Source organism: Symphalangus syndactylus, chromosome 1 (assembly GCF_028878055.3).
Source record: "Symphalangus syndactylus isolate Jambi chromosome 1, NHGRI_mSymSyn1-v2.1_pri, whole genome shotgun sequence".
NCBI classification, from domain to species: domain Eukaryota; kingdom Metazoa; phylum Chordata; class Mammalia; order Primates; family Hylobatidae; genus Symphalangus; species Symphalangus syndactylus.
In genome coordinates, this window is record NC_072423.2 from 63192245 (window position 1) to 63215807 (window position 23563).

General features: G+C 44.8%; 1 protein-coding gene across 6 annotated transcripts in view; it reads right to left on the reverse strand.

Annotated features, from left to right (window-relative positions):
- RMC1 (regulator of MON1-CCZ1) overlaps nucleotides 1–23563 on the reverse strand; it is a 29125-nt gene that overhangs the window by 1497 nt on the left and 4065 nt on the right. For 3 of the 6 annotated variants that reach the window (XM_055236231.2, XM_055236213.2, XM_055236241.2), the window contains 13 exons: nucleotides 15092–15232; nucleotides 14666–14769; nucleotides 12103–12192; nucleotides 11908–12013; nucleotides 10781–10892; nucleotides 6625–6669; nucleotides 6318–6371; nucleotides 4063–4191; nucleotides 2942–3048; nucleotides 993–1112; nucleotides 598–675; nucleotides 168–272; nucleotides 2–70 (listed from right to left, as the gene is read on the reverse strand). In XM_055236231.2, coding sequence (XP_055092206.2) covers nucleotides 2–70; nucleotides 168–272; nucleotides 598–675; nucleotides 993–1112; nucleotides 2942–3048; nucleotides 4063–4191; nucleotides 6318–6371; nucleotides 6625–6669; nucleotides 10781–10892; nucleotides 11908–12013; nucleotides 12103–12192; nucleotides 14666–14769; nucleotides 15092–15232 — 1260 coding nt within the window. Of the gene's footprint in view, nucleotide 1; nucleotides 71–167; nucleotides 273–597; nucleotides 676–992; nucleotides 1113–2941; nucleotides 3049–4062; nucleotides 4192–6317; nucleotides 6372–6624; nucleotides 6670–10780; nucleotides 10893–11907; nucleotides 12014–12102; nucleotides 12193–14665; nucleotides 14770–15091; nucleotides 15233–21814; nucleotides 21902–23046; nucleotides 23104–23563 lie in introns of all 6 variants that reach the window. The other 3 variants (XM_055236205.2, XM_063615427.1, XM_063615330.1) reach the window with 2 other exon arrangements.

The window sequence follows — 23563 nt, forward strand, 5'->3', positions numbered from 1 at the left end:
CCTTCAGCATGTCCAGAGACAACTGATGAGCAGGAGGATAGAAACTCTCTAGGGATAACAGCAGACAAGCCTGAAAGACATTTTTAGACCCGCTTCAGTTGGAAGGATAACGGTTAAAATTTTCCGTTTTTAACCACAATGGAAGTAAAAAATCTGGCAATGCATACCAAAGGTTTGGAGTCGCTGAGGACGTGGTACTGCAGGAACTGATGCAGCATATAAAAGAGGTTGTGCTGGACAAGTGTTTTGATAACAAGTTCATGTAGGTAATGCTGAGGACAAAAGTAAAAAGTGAAAGAACACTTCCCACATCATTCAGCTACAACAGACTAGAGGCTCCCCAAGGACTGGCTATTCTAACCAAGGTAAAAGTCTGTCATTACAAGAAGTGGTTTCATCATGCAGGTAAAGACCCCAACTTGACATTACACTTCCCATTCCAACTAATGATGTCAGGAGAGTCACTCAGCATTCTGAGTCGGGGAGGCAGACCTGATTTAGCATATGAGTCATCTTCTAAGACAGTGACTGTGTCTTTTTTTTTTTTTTTTTTTAATTCCTGCTGCTGTAACTTGGGACCAGCTGATTTGAAGGTACCTGTACTGCAATCTGAAACTGGTTAAGAGAACGAATGTATTCCATCAGCACGGCTATCACAAATTTATGAGGCATCTCCTAGGGAGAAAAAAATGTGGTCTTATAAATACCAACGAGGTGCAAAAGGGGCTGCATATAACTCTCTATCCAACCCCCGCCTTGTTTCCATCTTAAAATGGCCCAGTGTTCATCTTTCACTGGTTTTGCACAAATCGCTCCAGAACCACCCATCAACGATTATGTTTTACGCCTGAGTATTAGAAGCCAAACTACCAGCTCTAGGTCCTCACCCAAGGAAACTCCAGTGATTCTAATCACATGAAGTCTCCTCATTTTCTGCAACTTCCTTGTTTTGAGCATTCTCAGTCCAGAAGAGGCGGAAAGCTGCAGCCCACCTTCTTTTCCACGAAGGCTGACAGGACATGGGTGTACACATCTGACTGGTCCAGCACCGCCTGGGTCCGCACCGGCCTCTTGAGGAGCGGGCTGCTTCGGCTCTGCCCTGCTTCCACCGCCTGAAAGAAGAAACCACAAACTATGATCTTCGGCATCTTAGAGGAAGGGTGCTGTTTACAGTTCATACACAAGGACTGAATTCTTCGATGTGGACCCAGGATACGAGCGGAAAACACTTTCTCTACTTAGATACGACTTTTTCCTGTGCTGGCTGGGGGAGAGTCTAGGAAATCAGAACTGGTCATCTTGAAAACACTCCAATGTTCACGGTAGATGAAACTAAAGAAGCATGTGTCAGAGTTTTCTCTTAAGATATATCATACTTAGCCTCTTGCAGTTTTTTAACTTCCTGTCTAAGCTTCTTAATCCTGGACCATGGGCATTTGTTATCTGGCAAAAATGAAATGGCCTGCTGCATCCCTGCTTTATGAAGCCCGGATCCTACAATAAATGAGTAGCTCCTGCATGGAATCTCCAGGGATTTTTAAGTGGCAAGCCAGAGCACCACAAGTCCTTCTGAATAGGAAAGCTCTGTGAGACCTTGACGACCTCACCTAACGTTTGAAAGCAGTCCCAGCCGGGCGCGGTGGCTCACACCTGTAATCCCCACAATTTGGGAGGCCAAGGCAGGTGGATCACCTGAGGTCAGGAGTTCCAGACCAGCCTAATATGGAGAAACCCGGTCTCTACTTAAAAAAAAAAAAAAAAATTCAAAATTAGCTGGGTGCGGTGGCGCATGCCTGTAATCCCAGCTGCTCAGGAGGCTGAGGCAGGAGAATCCCTTGAACCCAGGAGGCGGAGGTTGTGGTGAGCCAAGATCTTGCCATTGCACTCCAGCCTGGGCAACAAGAGCAAAACTCCGTCTCAAAAAAAAAAAAAAAAAAAAAAAGCAGTTCAGATCCATGCAGATTATGCAATAGCTGTGGGGTGTAGCCTGAGAACCTGCATTTCCAAGAAACTCCAGATGCTGCTCACGTGGCTGGTCAGTGGCCCACACTGCTGAGTCATGACGGTTTTTGGAGCCCAGTAGACAGTGTGGGACAGCACAGAAACTACCATTTGGGATCAGACCTACTGATTCCCACAGCCCAGAACACCCACAGCAATAGAGACCAAAAGGACTCAGCCACCCCTCATGTCTGGCAGGGTAGGAATGGACACTGTCCAGGCAACCGGCCCTCTTCAGTGCCTGTCTCAGACCTCTTACCCTTCCATGAACAGCTAAAGGGGAGTGGAGTTCTGGGGCTTTTGTTGGTTTAAAACCATTTTCAGCCTAGCACTAATCAGATCCTGGAAGTGAAATAATTCATTCTCCTTGTCCTAAACTTTTCTTCTGGCTTCAGAAGATATGATGTACAAGTAATACAGCGGGAATTGGTGGCAATAAGCCATGGTTATTACTTTCACTACAAACACGCCTGCTAAGTGCTAACACTGAATCGTCACTCTCTCAACAGGATGCTATCTCAAGAGGATTCTTTCCCAAAAGGGAAGAAAGCTGTGGCAAATATAAATATTTCTAATTTAATTTACTAAGTCCTCACTCTGGCATAACAGAAAAATATACAAAATATTGCAAAGCAGAGACTGATTTTTCTCATCTTTAACAGTAGACCAGGGATCTACAGGCAAGATCGAACACAGATGGGAAAAACAAAAACAGTGAAGGTATGAAGTGAAATGTAGCCTCCAGCTCATGGGATGCAGGGACCCTGAATTTACTACTCCTCCACTATCCCCGACTACTGCCACCTTGCCCCATGGCAGGCGGCAAATCTCAGCAACCTTATTCTAATATATAGGAAACAATTTTGCATCATAATTACTTAGAAAATACCAGGGAGGGGGTGGGGGAGGAGGACCCTTTGTCATACTCCATGTAACTCACCATTGCGTAACTCTGCTCGGCATCCAAGTACTTTTTATACTCATGGTTGAGTTTATCAAAAACAGTGGCTATCACGGGCAGCGATGCTCTGTCTGACTCACTTAACACTGGAAAGGCACAATGTTCACACGGATCAAACCAACTTAATGTCAGCTTCAGAATTTCCACACGTTGCTATGATAAAAACTAATCTAAAAGGTTACCAATGCAAAAGTACCTTTAGAGGACACTCTAAGAAATTCAATACTTTAAAGACCTGATACCTAGATGTCATTCACAACCCCTTTCTGGTTACAGTTAAAAAAAAAAAAAAAAAGCTATAGCAGGCCAGGCTCAGTGGCACATGCCTATAATCCCAGTACTTTGGGTAGGCTGAGGCAGAAGGATCACTTTTCGCTGGGAGTTTGAGACCAGCCTGGACAACAAGGCAAGACCCCATCTCTACCAAAACAAAAACAAACACCAACAGCACATATTGGTAGGGGATTCTTTTTTTCTTTTTCTTTTTGAGACAGGGTCTTGCTCTGTCGCCCAGGCTGGAGGTACACTGACACAAATGGCTCACTGCAGCCTCGTCCTCCCGGGCTCAAGCAATCCTCCCTCTGCAGCCTCTGGAGTAGCTGGGGCCACAGGTGTATAGCACCAAACTCAGCTGATGTTTTTTTTTTTTGTAGAGACAGGGTTTCGCCATGTTGTCCAGGCTGGTCTCGAACTCCTAGGCTCAGGCAATCCTCCTGCCTCAGCCTCCCAGAGTGCTGGGATTATAAGCATGAGCCACCATGCCTGGCCTCAGTAGGGGATTCTTAAGACACATATGCAGTGAGTGGCTTGGATTTTGAAAGAGGTGTGTGTGAAGGCCAGGGGTGGTGGCCCACTCCCCTCCTGTGTGCCCACTTTCATTCAGAACCATCCCATTTATTGTTCTTTTCTACCAGTATCTCTACAAGTCATCTTTCCATTTAGCAGCCTTTCCTAGAGGGTCACATAGCCACCCCTCATATAAAGAATGAGGCTGTGGGTCACAGACAAGGCACAACAATGTAGCCCACATCCCGATAAAAAGTGTTGGGCAGCACAGGCCTCACACTGGAACCAGACCAAGGGGGAAGGATTCAACTTACTCTGTGAACAGACAGACAGGATGACCATCTTGCATTCCTTTCTCTGGAGGAGAAAGTCCATCAGTCTTCCTTTGTCTGGTAAGAGATTTACTATGGGCTCAAGTTTCACTTGGAGGTTCCAGAGGTAACCTGGATTTTAAGAGGCAGCAAATAAAACAGTATGATGCAAACCATAACAAAAGCCCAAAAGTGGTTCCCCTAAACATCTGCGGGGCGGGTGGCGGGTGGTGATAAAAAGCCGCAAAGTACGGTCAGTGTAGCTTTTCCTTCCTAACCAAAGCAGAGCCGAGCCATTCAGGAGCAATTCAGGAGCATGTCTACCACAGGAGGATGACGGCTGAACCACCGCACACTTGGCTGACTCTTTCCAAGTAACTTCTGCATTCAGGGGCACATCAAAGGTGTAGCTCCTAGTCCTTCATTCCAAACGGGGCCTTCCCTAGACCTAGTCCCTCTTTTAACGTTTAAAATAGAAAAAGATGTCAACACGTGGCATCAACTTCAGTCCTGTGCTTTGGTTTCTCCTACAACGGCTCATTAGTTTAAAAGGTAACTCCAGAGGCTCTCAATGAAACATCATAACTCATCCATTCATCGACCCATAAATGTACAATCACCCACACTGCCAGCATCTGGTGTGGCCTTTCCCAATTGGGCTGCTACAGGAGAATGAAGTGCCACATAAAAAATCATCTGGGTGATCCCTTTTTCAGTTGTCCCAAGGCAGGTACAGAGCAGCTGTACAGGAAAACACCAGCGAGATGCACAGGAGAGAAATGACTTCATTACATACATGCAGTGGATGTCACATGAGGCTATGGGTTACAGACAAGGCACAACAATGCATTACATACAGTGGATGCCTACAGCATCAGGGCTAATTCTCTCCTCAAGAGTTCTTAGGAATTCCAGAGGAAAGGCAGGAAAATACACAGAGGATTAAAGAGTAACATAGGACATTCTCTAATACCAGCCTGGCGAGGTATTAGAGACACAGGTTAGGGCAACACGGCAAGACCCTGTCTCTACAAAAAAAAAAAAAAAAAAATTATAGGCCGGCTGCAGTGGCTCACACCTGTAATCCCAGCACTTTGGGAGGCCAAGGTGGGCAGATCACGAGGTTGGGAGGTCGAGACCATCCTGGCCAACATGGTGAAACCCCGTATCTACTAAAAATACAAAAATTAGCTGGGTGTGGTGGCGCATGCCTGTAATCCCAGCTACTGGGGAGGCTGAGGCAGGAGAACCACTTGAACCCAGGAGTTGGAGGTTGCAGTGAGCCGAGATGGCGCCACTGCACTCCAGCCTGGTGACAAAGCAAGATTCCGTCTCAAAATAATAATTATTATTATTATAATAAATTAACTGGGCATGGTGATGTGTGCCTGTAGGCCCAGCTACTCGGGAGGCTGAAGCAGGATCACCTGAGCCCAGGAGCTCAAGGCTGCAGTAAGCTGAGATAGCACTACTGTGCTCCAGGCTGGGTGACAGAGCAAGACCCTGCCTTAAAAAAATAAGATTTCTCCAGGCCGGGCACAGTGGCTCATGCCTGTAATCCCAGCACTTTGGGAGGCCGAGGCAGGTGGATCACCTGAGGTTGGGAGTTTGAGACCAGCCTGACCAACATGGAAAAACCTCGTCTCTACTAAAAATACAAAATTAGCTGGGCGTGGTGGCACATGGCTGTAACCCCAGCTACTCGGGAGGCTGAGGCAGGAGAATCGCTTGAACCCGGGAGGCAGAGGTTGCAGTGAGCCAAGATCGCGCCATTGCACTCCAGCCTGGGCAACAAGAGCAAAACTCCGTCTCAAAAAAAAAAAAAAAAATTTTTCTCTAATAAAGAGATTACCCAGGAAGAGACAACTAACAGACTGAGGAGGCTTCGTCAGCAAGGCCAGAAAGAGAAGCACACCTCCTGGGCTCATGCAGAACAGAAAAGGGCATGGACACCGGTGGGAAGGTCGATGGGAGGAATGAAGGGAGACACCCGGGGGTGGAGTCTGGCTTTCCAGAATGGGCTTAAGCAGGAGAATGGCATTCTTAGTTGTTGCTTTAATTATTAAAAGTAGTATATGTTCTTGATAAAATGCACATATAGTAGAAAACGTTATAAAGTGAAAAAAAAATCCCATTCCCAAGGTTGAAAGGAGGGGTCGTTTCTAAGAGATTAACCTTGAAAACGTCCCTGGCTGCAACTGGGATCCAAAGTCAACAAGCACCATGTTGTAACACGACAGCTGTCCCCGCTGACCTACCTTGGCTTGCACTGATAATGATGTCAGGTTGAAAGACAATCCAGGATGAAGAATCCACATGTTATAGGAAATTCTAAACCAGGAAAGGACGAAAACAAAAAGCAAACCGTTTCCGTTAGCACACGCCCCTGCCCCCCATGTACTGAGTCCACGCTAAACACGGGGCCCCTGGACAGTCAGGGAAGCTGCCTGCGGGGTGGCTCTCGGAGCGTTATTCACAGCTGCCCAGAGGAGGGCTTCAGGACCACTCTCTGACGGTGACCACTTGCCCTGTTGTGCATGGTGCCAACACCTTAGTAAAGGATACAGAGTTTACACGGAACAGGAGACTGGCTGGTCACGGCAGCAGGACCTACAAATTGAGAAAACATAAGTGCAATGATGCAGTCAGAAAATGCTTCAAATGCTGGTACTTATGACGTAAAAGTCAGTACTTTTTAATGTCATTACAAAATTTTTATTCAATTGTAGTTAAAGAAGAAATGAACTGTTCCATCTCACTGATAGCACATATGGGGAGGAAGGGGAAGGAGCTGACAATCCAGGAAAATCTCACCAAGAAAAAGAAAGCATGTCAAGGCTTCAATCACTGTGGTTTGGGTTTTTTTAATAACCAAAGATGACTCATGATCATTTACATATGCACGTTAAGGAACTGAGAAATTTACTTGGAGGATTCAAAATCAAATACCTAGATCATCCACAGAGAATGTTTCAAATAAATGTGGCTTGTAGCTTACTGTAGCTTAATTATCTTTTTTTTTTTTTTAAGACAGGGTGTTGCTCTGCTGTCCAGGCTTAAGTGCAGTAGTTGATCATAGCCCACTATAACCTCGAACTCCTTGGCTCAAGTGATCCTCCTGCCTCAGCCTTCAGAGTAGTTAGGACTACAGACATGTCACCATGCCCTGCTAACTTTTTTTTTGTAAAGACAAGGTCTATGTTGCCTAGGCTGGTCTCAAACTCCTGGGCTTAAGTGATCTGCCCACCTCAGCCTCCCAACATGCTGGGATTACAGGCATGAGCCACTGTGCCCAGCCACTTAATTATCTAAATAATTAGCTCGATTATCCATTGCATAGAGTAGGTCCAGGCATAGTGAGCTTGTCTGGGAAGCAGACCCCCAAAACCTCACATGACAGGGACCCTTAACAAACAGTTATACTGCTCATGAGCCATGCAGGCAGCCCTACAAGCTAACCATGACTCCTGGTTCTGTTCCAATTACCCAGGTACAATCAGAAGGCAGGTTTCAATCAGCTGGTCAGAGAAAAGGTCATTGTGAACAGACCACCCAAAGGTAGGAAACAGCCCAGGCAGACAAGCTTTGGCGAACAGCACTCGCGCTTTGGACCTAAGGGTCAAGGTCTGCACCAAGTGCACAGCCCTCACCTTTGGGTGGCTGACCTGCACACTGTCAGGTGAGAACTTTCATTTTTAAGGCCCCCCAGATGATCCTAATTTGTAGTCAGATTGAGACCCACTGTTCTCACAGGCCCAAAACAAAAAGAAAAAGGGTGGCTGCCTCTTCCCAAAAGTGCTGGTTATATCTTTCTAAACAGGCCCATTCAATTCCTGAGCACGCCCACCCAGTGGCAGCACAGTGGGCAAGACACACGGATGCATCAAGCTGCCAGGACTCACAGCCCAGCAGGAAACGAAAGGAGAGTCACTAATCTCTGAAAATGCTTTGCAGCCCACACCACCTAGATCCCCAGACCCTCAGTGGATTCCTGACTTCCTCCTATTGATCTCTGCACGGGCTATTACTGTGACCAGCCCTCGCATCTGTTCCATTAAAACCAGATGGTTAGAACCTGATGCCTCCTAACTGGTCCTGTACCACTGGAACAGAGCTGAAGGTTCTAAGCCAGGGGTGTCCAATGTTTTGGCTTCCCTGGGCCATAAGAGGAAGAAGAAGAATGGTCTTGGGCCACACATAAAATATACTAATACTAACAACAGCTGATGAGCTTAAAAAAAAATCATTAAAAAATCTCATAATGTTTTAAGAAAGTTTAAGAATTTGCATTGGGCTGCATTCAAAGCTGTCCTGGGCCACATGTGGCCCACAGGCCATGGGTTGGACAGGCTTGTTCTAAATGTTTAGTTTTTTTTCCCCAATTCACCAGCAGTTACCTTCATGCCAAGTGGGCAGCAGACACAAGACAATCACTTGGCAAAATCTCTTCTTTCAATGCTAACATTATTTACAAAGGAAAAGGAAGAAGCTCGAAAGAACACAGAAAGCCAAAAGACCTAATTGAACGTCTGTTAAGAACCAGCTCCTTCCTCCAACTGTGCCAGAAAGTAACTAAGCTTTTGGCTGATCTAGCAAGACAGGGCAGTCAGGCTGACGATGGTGCTCTTGCTAAACTTTCAGCCAGAGCCCAATTCTGAATCTCCTGGGTGAAAGGTACAAGGAAATCCTGACTGCAGCCTGGGTCAACCCGCCCAATGCCATCTGACAAAGAATAAAACATTAGTACCAAGGTTCCAAAGGTGAGCCATCTGACTACGTCTTGCACACTGAAACCTCAGACTAGCCAACTCTGCACTCCAATCTCCTTCAAAAGAGAGCCGGGAGAGACTGCTGCAAGGGACAGGCACAGAAGAAAGACCCTGTGAGAACACAGTGAGAAGGTGGCCGTCTGCAAAGAGGCCTGCCGGGAGGGAGGCCTCAGAAGAAAGCAAACCTGCAGACATCTTGATCTTGAACTTCTAGCCTCCAGAACTGTAAGAAAATAAAGTTCTGTTTAAGGAAAAAAAAAAAAGAGAGCGAAAGTATGTGTGTTGAATATTCTTTCAGTTCTATCTTAAAATCAATTACACTGGAAAAAGGCAAAACGAAGCAAATAAATGACTTCTTTCCCTTTTCCTGAATTCCTGACCTCTACTCTTCTGACTTCCCAACCCCACCTCTCCAGGCAGAAGGAGGATTGATTTGGGTAAGCCTAAGAGCCACAGCCGAAGCACTTACTGTGACTGTCAGTCCCAAAGAATGCAATATTCATCATCACTGTCACACGGAATGTAAGAAACAGAAAAGTGATCCCAGGTTACAGTAACAAACCTACAGCCAAAGTTAATTTCAGCGTTACAGAGCTAAGGCAAACAGAAAACGTTACGGGCGTATTCAATATTAAAACATCTTTCACCATCAACGGGTAATCAAAACTATCCATTCTAAAGCTCAGGGAAGATAAATTATTCTATTTCCTTCCAAGGGAGATTCATCTATCTTAGAAAATACTTTTTTCTTTTTTTTTTTTTTTTTTTGAGACAGAGTCTTGCTCTGTCGCCCAGGCTGCAGTGCAGTGGCGTGATCTCAGCTCACTGCAAGCTCCACCTCCCAGGTTCACGCCATTCTCCTGCCTCAGCCTCTCCGAGTAGCTGGGACTATAGGCGCCCGCCACCACGCCCGGCTAATTTTTTGTATTTTTAGTAGAGACGGGGTTTCACCGTGGTCTCGATCTCCTGACCTCGTGATCCGCCCGCCTCGGCCTCCCAAAGTGCTGGGATTACAAGCGTGAGCCACCGCGCCCGGCCTAGAAAATACTTTTTTCACAACATAATTTTAGCTTATAGGATCAGTAGTAGTTGCATTTTTTAAAAAACTAGAACAGGCTGGGCATGGTGGCTCACATTTGTAATCCTAGCACTTTGGGAGACCGAGGCAGGCAGATCACCTGAGGTCAGGAGTTCGAGACCAGTCTGACCAACATGGTAAAACCCCATCTCTACCAAAAAGATAAAAATTTGGGCCAGGCGTGGTGGCTCATGCCTGTAATCCTACCACTTTGAGAGGCCAAGGTGGGCAGATCACTTGAGGCCAGAAGTTCAAGACCAGCCTGGCCAACATGGTGAAACCCCATCTCTACTAAAAATACAAAAAAATTAGCTGGGCGTGGTGGCACACGCCTGTAATCCCAGCTACTTGGGAGGCTGAGGCAGGAGAATCACTTGTACCTTATTTCCTCTCACAAGTATTTAAGCGATTGAATACTTGGTTCAAGTGCTTGAATACCTCACAACCTTGAACCTTGTGAGAGGCAGAGGTTGCAGTGGGCTGAGATCATGCCACTGCGCTCCAGCCTGGGCAACAGAGTGAGGCTCTGTCAAAAAAATAAATTTAAAAAAATCAAAAATTAGCTGGGCACGGTGGCACACACCTGTAATCCCAGCTACTTAGGAGGCTGAGGCAGGATAATCACTTGAACCCAGGGGGTGGAGATTGTAGTGAGCCAAGATCACACCACTACCTACCAGCCTGGGCGACTCAGTGAGACTCTGTCTCAAAACAACAACAAAACTGGAACAAATGGCCCCTGGCAAAACCAGACAGATCTGGGAATCTCTGTTTATTCCTCACTCCACTTTTAACATGAGTCCCAAAGATCATGGTGAGAACACAGCCACACGGTGAAACGGCAGCACAGACTCCTCTACAAAACCCGCGTTACCTGCGATGGGGATCTGATAGGGCTGGATCGATCGAGCGGGAAGCACCGGGTGGTGGAAGGTGACAGAGCCGTCAAACTCTCCCCGTAACTTGATATCGAATATTACCGATGTCTACGGTGGGAAAAAGATAAGACTGAGGCCAAAATCAATCATCGTTTGCCCAGTCGCTTTCATTCCATCCCATCTTGCTGTTTAAATCAGTTTAAAAGCCTGTGTTTGCATTTCCTCCCTACAGGCGCTAGCTCTTACTTGAGAAGGAATTTGTCATTAACATCACAACTCTCTTTTAATATTTTTATCTCCTCTCACAAGTATTTCCTGCATTTATGACAGGCTTCCTTTGACGAGCTCACTCAAAGTGACCTAAGCAGATCTCTGTCATTGCAACTGGAAACATCCTCACGTGTCAGAGAGCTAAGAGTGAGCGTCACCACCCTCTGGGAGGGTAGAGAAGGGAAACAGCTTCTTTATATCAGAGGCCCAGCCCACAGGACCCATTCTAGTTGTCCTGGTCCACAGGCCTCAGAACCATTATCCCCCAGCACTGTCATCCATGCTCACAACTGCAACAGACAGTTCAAGTACTCATGGAATGGAGCGGATTCCCACCTTCTTCCAAGGTCAAATCTCAAGCATTAGTTTCTGAAATAGTTTTGAATTATCTTTAATCAACTGACACAATCACTTTTTTCTAAACTACTTAAGACTACCAAACCCATTTCCATCTGGAAGACCAAAACTCTTAGCATAAAAATGCACTTTCTAGTCTTATTCAGACATTTTGCCAATTTTCTTTTTTTTGTTGTTCAGAGACAGGATCTTGCTCCATCACCCAGGCTGGAGTGCAGTGGCGCGATCTCCACTTACTGAAGCCCCGACCTCCCGGGCTCCAGTAGCTGGGACTATAGGCGTGCACTGCCACGCCTGGCTACTTTTTGTATTTTTTATATAGGTGGGGTTTTGCCATGCTGCTCAGGCTGGTCTCGAACTCCTGGGCTCAAGCAATCTGTCCACCTTGGCCTCCCAAAGTGCTGGGATTATAGGCGTGATCCACCGTGCCTAGCCGCCAATTTTCACAAGGCTTTTAAGCAACCTTAACTTTGGTAGAAACGCAGACAGCTTGTACCTCTGTATCCTGATGATGCACGACTACCAGGTTGTCCACCACGTTCAGGGCAAACTTTCCCGTCCTATTTAACTTCAATATGTGCATCTTTTTACAGGCACCTTCTCTGTAGGATAGAAAGCAAAAAACAGATCAACAAGCTGCAGTTCACATTTTAAAATCACAGAGAGAGGGGAAACAAAGCATGAAATCTACCGTGGTAGATGATAGAGGACCACCTCCGCTCCTGTGCTGTTGGAGGTCCGAGAATGATGCCTCAAGAAGAGAACATACAGCTGCCCGTATCTAATTAGGGAACAAACAGACATAAATCACATCTGGCCATTCAAAATTCCTTTGTTCTAAATGGCATCATGGTTAAGTAAATTATGAGATATTCATTTAATGGAGTATTTTGCTGCCAACAAAAGTGTTTACAAAGAAACATGGAGTTACTCAAAGCCTATTATAAAGTTAAGTGGAAAAGAGAACACACACTAAATACAGCTTGATCATAATCTTTTAAAAGAAAACCCCAAACCTCAGCATAGAGTCTGAAATGATTGGAAAGAAACACGTTAATAGTTATACTTGAGTGATATGCTAAGTTCATTTTCTTCTGTTTTCCAAGTTTTGCATAATGAATGTATATTCCTTAATAACAGGAAAATATAATCACTTTTTTTTTTTTTTCATTTTTCAGAGACAGGGTCTCCCACTGTCACCCAGGCTGGAATGCAGTGGTGCAACCACAGCTCACTGCAACCTCCAACTCCTAGGCTTCAGCGTTCTTCCCTCACCTCAGCCTCCCCAGTAGCTAGGACTACATGCATGTGCCACCATGCCTGGCTAATTTTTAAATTTTTTTGTAGAAACAGAGTCTCACTATGTTGCCCAGGCTGGTCTTGAACTCCTGGCCTCAAGGCGATCCTCCTGCCTTGGCCTCCCCAGTCACTGGTATTACAGGTGTGTGCCACCATGCTCAGCCTTTTCTATTTAAGTGCCATCTAATAAATGTTGCTGTGAACAGTTCCTGAATGCATATTCTAGTCCAGTGGTAAACTCTGTGCTGGGCCTGCCCAGGGACAAGGAGGAGACCAAGGTGGGAGGGAACAGGTCCCCACCTCCACTTCAGCCAGGACTGCTCTCACTTCATCTATTGTCTAAACAGGAATGCTGGCTGGGCATGGCAGCTCATGCCTATAAACCCAGCACTTTGGGAGGCCGAGGCGGGAGGATCACCTGAGCCCAGGAGTTCAAGACCAGCCTGGGCAACATGGTGAAACTCCATCTCTTCAGAAAATACAAAAATTATCCAGATGTGTGGTGGCATGTGCCTGTAGTCCCAGCTACTTGGGAGACTGTGGCAGCAGAATCACTTGAACCTAGAAGGCGGAGGTTGCAGTGAGCTGAGATTGTAACACTGCACTCCAGCCTGGGCAACAGAGCGAGACTCTCCAAAAAAAATTTAAAAATAAACAGGAATGCCACAGAAGAGTACCTTAAAAAAAAAAAAAAAGGAAGAAGAAATAAAAGATTATACTAACTACCAAAAAGTTTGAAAGTTTGGAAACCACTGTCTTAGGCCACAGAAGAATCAGAAGTAACTTAGAAGCAAAATTTTGACTATTGTCGAATCAGATACAGGCATACGGGGGTTCTTTTTTATTAGACTCTATTGTGTGTTTAAAATTTTCATTACAAATTGAAAAACTGAGATAGCCACTTTTTCAAATGAAAATATACCTCCGTACTGCCGAGCGCAGTGGCTCACACCTGTAATCCCAACACTTTGGGAGGCTGAGGAGGGCAGATCACAAGGTCAAGAGACCGAGACCATCCTGGCCAACATGGTGAAACCCTGTCTCTACTAAAAATACAAAAATTAGTTGGGCATGGTGGCACGCACCTGTAGTCTCAGCTACTCGGGAGACTGAGGCAGGAGAATCGCTTGAATCTGGGAGGCGGAGGTTGCAGTAAGCCAAGATCGTGCCACTGTACTCCAGCCTGGCAACAGAGCAAGACTCCGTCACAAAAAAAAAAAAAAAAGAAAGAAAAAGAAAATATACCTCGATATATAAGTAATTTAGTTCCATGTCTGTTATATAAAAATCTTAATCTATTTTCTTATTTAGAACAATTATTATTTAACTTAGCTTTAAAAAAAAAAAAAACTTGGCCAGGCACAATGGCTCATGCCTGTAATCCCAGCACTTTGGAAGGCCAAGGCAGGTGGATCACTTGAGGTCAGGAGTTCGAGACCAATCTGGCCAACATGGCAAAACCCTGTCTGTACCAAAAACACAAAGACTAGCCGGGCGAGGTGACGCACACTTGTAATCCCAGTTCCTTGGGAGGCTGAAGCAGAAGAATCGCTTGAGCCTGGGAGGTGGAGGCTGCAGTCAGCCAACATTACACCACTGCCCTCCAGCCTAGAGAACAGAACAAGACTCTTGTCTCAAAAAAAAAAAAAAAAAAGAAGAAATTCTAAAACAAAGATACTAAGAAATAAATTGGTTCAATGTTCTTGTTTTATCAGGCTAGAAAGGTAAAGGAATTCCTTAGCATCACGAAGCTGATAAAAATCAAAATGGAATGCCAAAAACACTGCAGGTTTTCTATGTTCACAGGATCTGTACACTGAATACCCAGGACAAGGGGAGTCCTGCTTATCTGTTCTAGGGGTCAGGGCATCACGTGGTGCTTGTAACACACTCCTTCTATTATTTATATTACTGAAAGCAATTGCAGGATGGAATGCTCTCTGACATGGACATACATGGTAGCCATTGCGATGTCTCTTTCAGAAAGGCTGGGTTTAGTTGACTTAGGCGCAGCTGGTAATTCAATCTCAAACTTGGGCAGCTTCGACATAGTGCCAGCCTGTTTAGGGGGAAAAAGTTTTAGGAAAAGCTTATTAAACCCCTTCGATGTTTCACATTCCCTGTGTAAAACCAACAAGGATAAACACAGACTTCGTCTTTGGATCCTTTCCACCGTCCCCCGTGTCCTCTCACAGCCTGTCTGCCCAGCATAGAATGAATGGCTCCAGGAGCTGACGGGTACACAGAGTGCCCTCTAGTGGTCAGAGCGGTGACGTTATGGCTGGAGGAACCTGTCCCTAACGTGCCTGACACATTAGGATGCTACAGGAACGGGGGACAACTGGGGAAAGGTGTTGTTTTCAGGGGAGGCTTCCTCTTACCCTAAAGTGAAAAGGCTGCAGGACATTCTCCAGGACTGTGGTAGACAGCAAGATCACGGCGCTCTCGGGGCAGTACATGTACCAATTTACATTGAGATTGTGGCTCTTCAAGAGTTTCAGACTCCGTTTCTCTGGTAATACCTGAAAGCAGAGTTTAAAAAACAGGATCTTCATTTTAAAAACAGCAAACTAATCCCAGCACTTTGGGAGGCCGAGGTGAGCGGATCACCTGAGGTCAGGAGTTTGAGACTAGCCTGGACAAAATGGTGAAACCCCGTCTCTACTAAAAATACAAAAATTAGCCAGGCGTGGTGGTACATGCCTGTAATCCCAGCTACTCAGGAGGCTGAGGCACAAGAATTGCTTGAATGAACCCAGGAGGCGAAGGTTGCAGTGAGTCAAGATTGCACCATCACACTCCAGCGTGAGTGACAGAGCGAGATTCAGTCTCAATAAATAAATCAATAACATCAAACTGTCAGAAGATTCTTACAGCGCACTCTGGAGAATAAAAAGCAGAAGAAACCCACTAAGTGAAATGAACATTCTCACTTGTACTTATTACAGCAACTACTTAACCAGCCCTATGCTTGGTGCTTTACAGAGCCTCCTAACTCATTTACTCTTTGCCACGACTGAGAGGCAGGCACCACTGGCCCTATTAGCCAGATGAGAAACAAGGCTCCGAGAGTGGATTAGAGAACCTGCCCCTTAACAAAGCAATTATAGCCTGGGTAGGCTGTTTCCCTCCAAAATGCTTGGACATGTGGAGCACATGGATACACCTAAAAGCAATTTACAACAAAATTCTCCTCATCCAGGAAATGACCAAAAGAAACTGACACCTCCAGGACCCCATGTAATAACTCGGCCACCTCCCAGCCCATGGCAGATCTGCCTTCTGCTTGGCCTCCATCTCGACTCCAGGCTACACTGGGCCTGGGAGGAGCTCCCTTCTTCTAGCAGATGTGCTCATAACACTGCATACAAATGCAGTACTTTATAATCCAGGCACATTTTAAATGTACTCTAAATATTCTGATATTACAGAACACTGTATAGAGCCCCCAAGACATTAATGCTCATGGTACACTGCACTAAAGAACTGCTGCGCAAGTCAGGGGCAGGAGCCGTAAGCTTCTTAATAACTATAATAATTAGGATGTGCTAGAGTCTTCTTTCTTTTTAACTTTTTTCTTGAAGATCTGAAGCCATCTAGGTAACCTTAAGGTATACTTTCCCACTGCAGAGAACAGAAAGGAAGACTTTTAAATGATTACCATAGGGAACTCCTCCATAAAGCAAGCCACCCTTCCCATGCAATCACATGTACAAAATTCTATTTCTGTGTGTATGGAATTTGTCTAAAGTTTGTTTAAAGTTCTCCTACTGGTCATTACAAATTTTTTTTTTTTTTTGAGACGGATTTTCACTCTTGTTGCCCAGGCTGGAGTGCAGTGGCACAATCTCGGCTCACCACAACCTCTGCCTCCCACGTTCAAGGGATTCTTCTGCCTTAGCCTCCCAAGTAGCTGGGATTATAGGCGCCCACCACCAAACCCAGCTAATTTTTGTATTTTTATTTTGAGACAGTAGAGATGGCACTTAGTAGAGATGGAGTTTAATAGAGATGGGGTTTTGCCATGGTGGCCAGGCTGGTCTCAAACTCCTGACCTCAGGTGATCGCCCACCTCAGCCTCCCAAAGTGCTACGATTACAGGCATGAGCCACCGTGCCCAGCCAGTCATTACTAAGATTTTGATGATGGCCTTACAGCAAAGCACCATGGCATTAACACACAGGTATATTTTCTCTAACCATATATTCTAAATTATATTGCTTTCATTAGGTCAAAAAAATTAAAACCTGAAAGAACTCTTAACACCCTCTAAATTAGTTCCACTTTGAGATCTCAGAAGCATGCTTAACAGGTCAGGAAGCTAGAACAGATGAAAAGAAACAGGCAGGTGCATCAAAGGACACAATCCACAGAGTGGAAAGGCAACCTCCGGATTCGGAGAAAATACTTGCAAATTGTATCTCTAAGAAGGTGTTAATATCAGAATATATAAAGAACTACGATTCAACAAATAATAGCAATTTGATTTTAAAAATAGGCACAATGACCCGAATTAGTCATTTCTCCAAAGATGATACACAAAGTGGCCAAAACACACACACAAAAGTGCTCAACATCACTAATCAACAAAGAGCGCAAATCAAAACCACATTTAAGATGGCTAGTATCAAAAACAAAACAAAACAGCAAGTGTTGGTGAGGATATGGAGAAACTGGGACTCTTGTACACTTGGAGGGATTGCAAAATGGTGTAACTGCTACGGAAAACAGTATAGCAGTTCCCTAAAATATTAAGAAACACAACTACCATCTGCTCCAGCAATCTCACTCTAGGTATAAATCTAAAAGAGCTGAAAATGGGATCTTGAAGCGGTATCTGCATACCTGTGTTGACAGCAGCACTATTCACAATGGCCAAGAGGTGGAAGCAACCCAAATGTCCCTCAACAGATGAATGGATAAGCAAAATGTGGTGTATACACTCAATGCGGTATTATCAGCCTTAAAAAGGAAACCCTATCACATGCTATGGCATGGGGGAACCTGTAGGAAATTATGGTAAATGAAATAAGCCAGTCACAAAGGGACAAATACTGTATAATTTCACTTATATGAAGTATAAAAAGTAATCAAATTCGGCCGGACACAGTGGCTCACGCCTGTAATCCCAGCACTTTGGGAGGCTGAGGTGAGTGGATCACCTGAAGTCAGGAGTTCAAGACCAGCTTGGCCAACATGGTGAAACCCCATCTCTACCAAAAATACAAAAATTAGCCAGGCGTGGTGGCGCACACCTGTAATCCCAGCTGTTCGGGAGGCTGAGACAGGAGAATTGCCTAAACCCAGGAGGCAGAGGTTGCAGTGAGCTGAGATCACGCCACTGCACTCCAGCCTGGGCAACAGAGCGAGACTCCATCTCAAAAAAAAGGAGTCAAATTCATAGAAACAGAAAGTAAAATAGAGATTGTTGGGGCTGCAGGGAAGGGATAAGGGGAGTTGTTTACTGGATACAGTTTTGGTTTCACAAGATGAAAAAAGTTCTGGAGCTATTTCATAACAATGTGAATGAATATACTTAACACTACTGAACCGAACACTTAAAAACAGTTAAGATGATAAATGTTGTATGTTTTTTACCACAGTAAAAAAAAATTTTTTGACCACACACAGTGGCTCATGCCCATAAATCCCAGCACTCTGGGAGTCCAAGGCATAAGAATGGCTTGATTAGGAGTTCAAGACCAGTCTAGACAACATGGCAAGACATCATCTCTACAAAAAAAAAAAATGGAAAAAAAAATTAAGTTGGGCGTGCTGGCACACACCTGTAGTTCCGGCTACTCAGGAAGCTGAGGTGGGAGGATTACGTGAGGCTAGGAGGTCGAGGCTGCAGTGGGCCGTGATTGTGCCACTGTACTCCAGCCTGGGTGACAGAGATCCTGTCTCAAAATAATTATTACAAAATAAAAAAATTTTAAGAGGAAGTTAACAAAATACAAATGGACAATATACAAATGAAAAGATGCTTACTTCCCTAGTAATGTAAAATGCAAATTAAAATGTCTTTCGGCCAGGCATGGTGGCTCACGCCTGTAATCCCAGCACTTTAGGGGGCCGAGATAGGTGGATTATTTGAGGCCAGGGGTTCAAGACCAGCCTGGCCAACATGGTGAAACCCCACCTCTTCTAAAAACACAAAAATTAGCTAGGCGTGGTGCTGGACGCCTGTAGACCCAGCTACTTGGGAGGCTGAGGCAGGAGAATTGCTTGAATCCAGGAAGTGGAGGTTGCCGTGAGCCAAGATTGCACCATTGCACTCCAGCCTGGGCGACAGAGTGAGACTCTGTCTCAAAAAAAAAAAAAAAAAAAAAAAAGTCTTTCTACCTCTCAGGTTGGCAAATGTCTATAGATTGATAATATCCAGTTCTCCTAAAGGTATGAAAAGCAGAAGTTCCTTTATTGCTAGTGAAAATACACATGTCTAGAAGAAATTTGGTGATACCGGCTCAGCTTTTCAGATGTTCATACCTATACTGCAACTCTCCCTCTAACATAAAGAAGTGTGTACAAGCATGTTACCGAAGGGTTATTTGTAATCACAAAAAAAGGGAAAACCAGCCAATGTCCAATAACAAGAAATTGGTTAAACTGCAGTCCATCCATACAGTGGAATACTACCCAGTCAGAATAAAATATAGAAAGATGTCCAAGATACACTTTGGACAAAAAAAAAAAAAAAAAAAGTTAGCTGCAAAAGTTTATATACAACATTCCCCTTTTTGTTAAAAAGAAGTTTGTATGTATTTATTTTTAAAAATAGAGGAATATGCACCAAACTCTTCATAATAATTATTTATCGGGATTATAGGGAACATTTGCTTTCCATATTACGTATCTTGCAATGTTTGAATGTTTTTTGTTTTAACTTTTAGGTTCGGGGATAGATGTGAAGGTTTGTTACATAGGTAAACTCATGTCACGGGGGTTTGTGGTACAGATTATTTCATCACCCAGGTATTAAGTCCAGTACCCAATAGTTATCTTTTCTGCTCCTCTCCCTCCTCCCACCCTCCCCTGCTCAAGTAGACCCCCGTGTCTGTTGTTTCCTTCTTTGCATTCATAACTTATCACTTAGCTCCCACTTAGAAGTGAGAACATGTATTTAGTTTTCTGTTCCTGTGTTAATTTGCTAAGGATGATGGCCTCCATCTCCATCCATGTTCCCACAAAAGACATGATTTTGTTCATTTTTATGGCTGCACAGTATTCCATGGTATGTATGTACCACATTTTCTTTATCCAATCTGTCACTGATGGGCATTTAGGATGATTCCATGTCTTTGCCATTGTGAACAGTGCTGCAATGAACATTCACGTGCATGTGCCTTTATGGTAGAATAATTTATATTCCTCTGCATATACACCCAGTAATGGGGCTGCTAGGTCAAACAGTAGTTCTGCTTTTAGCGCTTTGAGGAATCACCATACTGTTTTCCACAAAGGTTGAACTAATTTACACTCCCAGCAACAGTGCGTAAGGGTTCCCTTTTCTCCACAACCTTGCCAGTATGTGTTATTGACTTTTTTATAATGGCTATGCTGACTAGTGTGAGATAGTTTCTCACTGTGGTTTTGATTTGCATTTCTCTAATGATTAGTGATGTTGAGCTCTTTTATGTTTGTTGGTCACATGTATGTCTTCTTTTAAAAAGTGTCTGCTCATGTCCTTTGCCCACTTTTTTTTTTTTTTTTTTTTGAGATGGAGTCTCACTCTGTTGCCCAGGCTGGAGTGCAGTGGCACCATCTCAGCTCACTACAACCTCCGCCTCCCAGGTTCAAGCAATTCCCCGGCCTCAGCCTCCCTAGTAGCTGGGATTACAGGTGCCTGCCACCAACCTGGCTAATTTTTGTATTTTTAATAGAGACGGGGTTTCGTCATGTTGGCCACGCTGGTCTCGAACTCCTGACCTCAGGTGATCTGCCCACCTTGGCCTCCCAAAGTGCTGGGATTACAGGGGTGAGCCACTGCACCTGGCCTTTGCCCACTTTTTAATGAAGTTTTGTTTTTGTTTTTTTTTGAGATGGGGTCTCACTGTCATCCAGGCTGGAGTGCAGTGCTGTGATCCTGGCTCACTGCAACCTCCTGCCTCCCGGGCTCAAGCAGTCCTCCCACTTCAGCCTCCCAAGTAGATGGGACTACAGGCGCACACCACCACGCCTGACTAACATTTTGTATTTTTTATAGAGATGGGATTTCATCATGTTGGCCTGGCTGGTCTCAAACTCCTGGACTCAAGCCATCCGCCCACCTTGGCCTTCCAAAGAGTTGGAATTACAGGCATGGGCCACCCAGCCCTTTTTTTTTTTTTTTTTTAATGTATTACTTGCAATTAGAAAAAAAAAAAGAATAAAATCCCCAGCAAGAGACTAAAGCTGAGTGCTGCCGCTCATGCCTGTAATCCTGGCTCTTTGGGAGGCCAATGCAGGAGTTGAGGTTAGGAGTCTGACACCAGCCTGGGCAACATAGCGAGACTTCGTCTCTACAAAAAAGTTTAAAAATTAGCCAGGGCCGGGCGCAGAGTGGCTCACGCTTGTAATCCCGAAACTTTGGGAGGCCGAGGCGGGCGGATCACCTGAGGTCGGGAGTTCGAGACCAGCCTCAACATGGAGAAATCCCGTCTCTACTAAAAATACAAAATTAGCCGGGCATGGTGATGCATGCCTGTAATCCCATCTACTCACGAGGCTGAGACAGGAGAATCGCTTGAACCTGGGAGGTGGAGGTTGTGGTGAGCCGAGATCACGCCATTGCACTCCACCAGCCTGGGCAACAAGAGCGAAACTCCGTCTCAAAAATAAAATAAAATAAAATAATAAAAATAAAAATTAGCCAGGCATGGTGGTACATGCCTGTAGTCCCACCTACTCAGGAGGCTGAGGCAGGAGGATTGCTTGAGCCCAGGAGTTTGATATTACAGTGAGCCATGATGATGCCAGTGCACTGCAGCCTGGGCAACAGAGCAAGATTCCATCTCTAGAAAATGTTTAAACTATATCTACATATATTCAGTACTGAATTCAAAAGGCTGCCAGAATGCTATCACTGAACTTTAACCAACAAACATAAATGATAAACATAATACCTGGTAAAATTCGATTCCTTGATCTGTTATGAAGACAATTTCAGTAGAACTAGTCCAGCAGAATCCTAGAATGTTGGCATTCTTAGTCTAAGAAAAATGTTTTTTAAATATTTTTAATTAATAAGAAAAAACACATATAACTCTCTTCAAAAGCTTCACAAACTCTACAGTTTGTCATTCTTTAATGAACGTTCCCCGGAATGTTTACTAATTAATAAAACAAATTTTCTTTTAAATACAATGTTCCCTGATTTTTGTCCATAACTCTTCATTCAAGAACCTGAATCCTAATTCCTTCTACTAAACAGAACAGGGGAAGTCTGTGTTTTGTAGAAAAGTAACTGACCAAAGCTCACAGACAGCAGCTTCTACCTGCAGGAATCACCATACTGCCGACATTCTTAGTCACCCACGTTATAAAAACGGTTATTAAAGATGTACAAAGGCCTAAGGGTCTTTAGCGAGTGTTGACTAAAATGGGTTGAGGACCCTGAGACACACACCCAACTCGCTTGAGGGCAGACAGAGCTGAGCAGGGCCGGCTGAGAGTCTCTTCACACGAGGCCACCGCAGGGCAGGGAGGACAGTGGTGGGGATGCACCTCTCCTCACTGAAGAGTCCGCCCTGAACTCCACTGAGCAAAAACAGTCACAAAGATGCAGAAAGCCCTACCCCAACCACTAGCAGCTTCTGTCAGCGCCCAGGGTGCCACACTGCCAATTTTAGCTCAGCTCCCTCTAGCCTAGTTTACTACACCCAGCAAATCTCATTAATGTGGATTAGAATCAACACCTAGGAGAAGAAAGGAAGAGTAAGGACAAGACAAAGACAACAAATTGAGGAAAGAAAACTTCAGGAAACAGAAAAACTCCTCACCAGAAACCTCCACTCCAGGTGGCTGTGAGGGATCCCAGGGCCCAGACCCAGATGTGCTGCTGGCCCAGTGAGGAGAAAAAGGGCAAGACAGACAACAGCCCCAAGGGCTAGCACCACTGGGTGTTCACCATGCGTCCTCCATTGAACCCTCCCCCTCCAAAGGAATAAGCTTTCAAACTTAGAAAACTGTTCAGTGTCACAAAGCAAACACCCCGCTTGACTCGTTTGGGAATCAACATGAGGGACAGTCTGACTTCAAGTCTGTGCTCCCTGCGACCCCGATGCCCCGCTCTCCACGACATAACCCAGCTCAACACCACTGACACCAGCAGCTGAGAAAGGGTCTGGGGTCATACCTTGCACTCCTGTGTGTATTCCAGCTGGGAATTATCAGGGATAAAATTACAAAAATCCTGAAAGGAAAAACACACACACACACACAAATTTGGATTAGGCAGCATACTGCCAACCTACGTTGGCATACTACAAGACAAGAAAAATAAATATTAACTTTAAAAGTGACCAGAAAATAACTGAAGACAACCAAAACACAGGAAAGATGAAAAGACCAATTCGGATCATCTGTCTCAACAGCAGCAGGCTTATGATTCAATTTAAGTTAACACAAATATTCAGTTACAGTTTAGTAACTCCTTCCGAAAATTCATTCCTCAAGCAGCTGATGTCAGAGAAATGTGTTGCTGCACTAAGAGGCTTCCCCAAGACTTTCACACTTAAAACTGATGGAAGAAGCTAACAGAGGATCCTGCCTGTTTCTAATAGCCTTCCCTCTACTCTACAAACAGCAATGGTGAACATTTACACGGCCTAAAGTGTCTGCAGGCTGCTTCAACTTGGAATATCTGCTCCTAT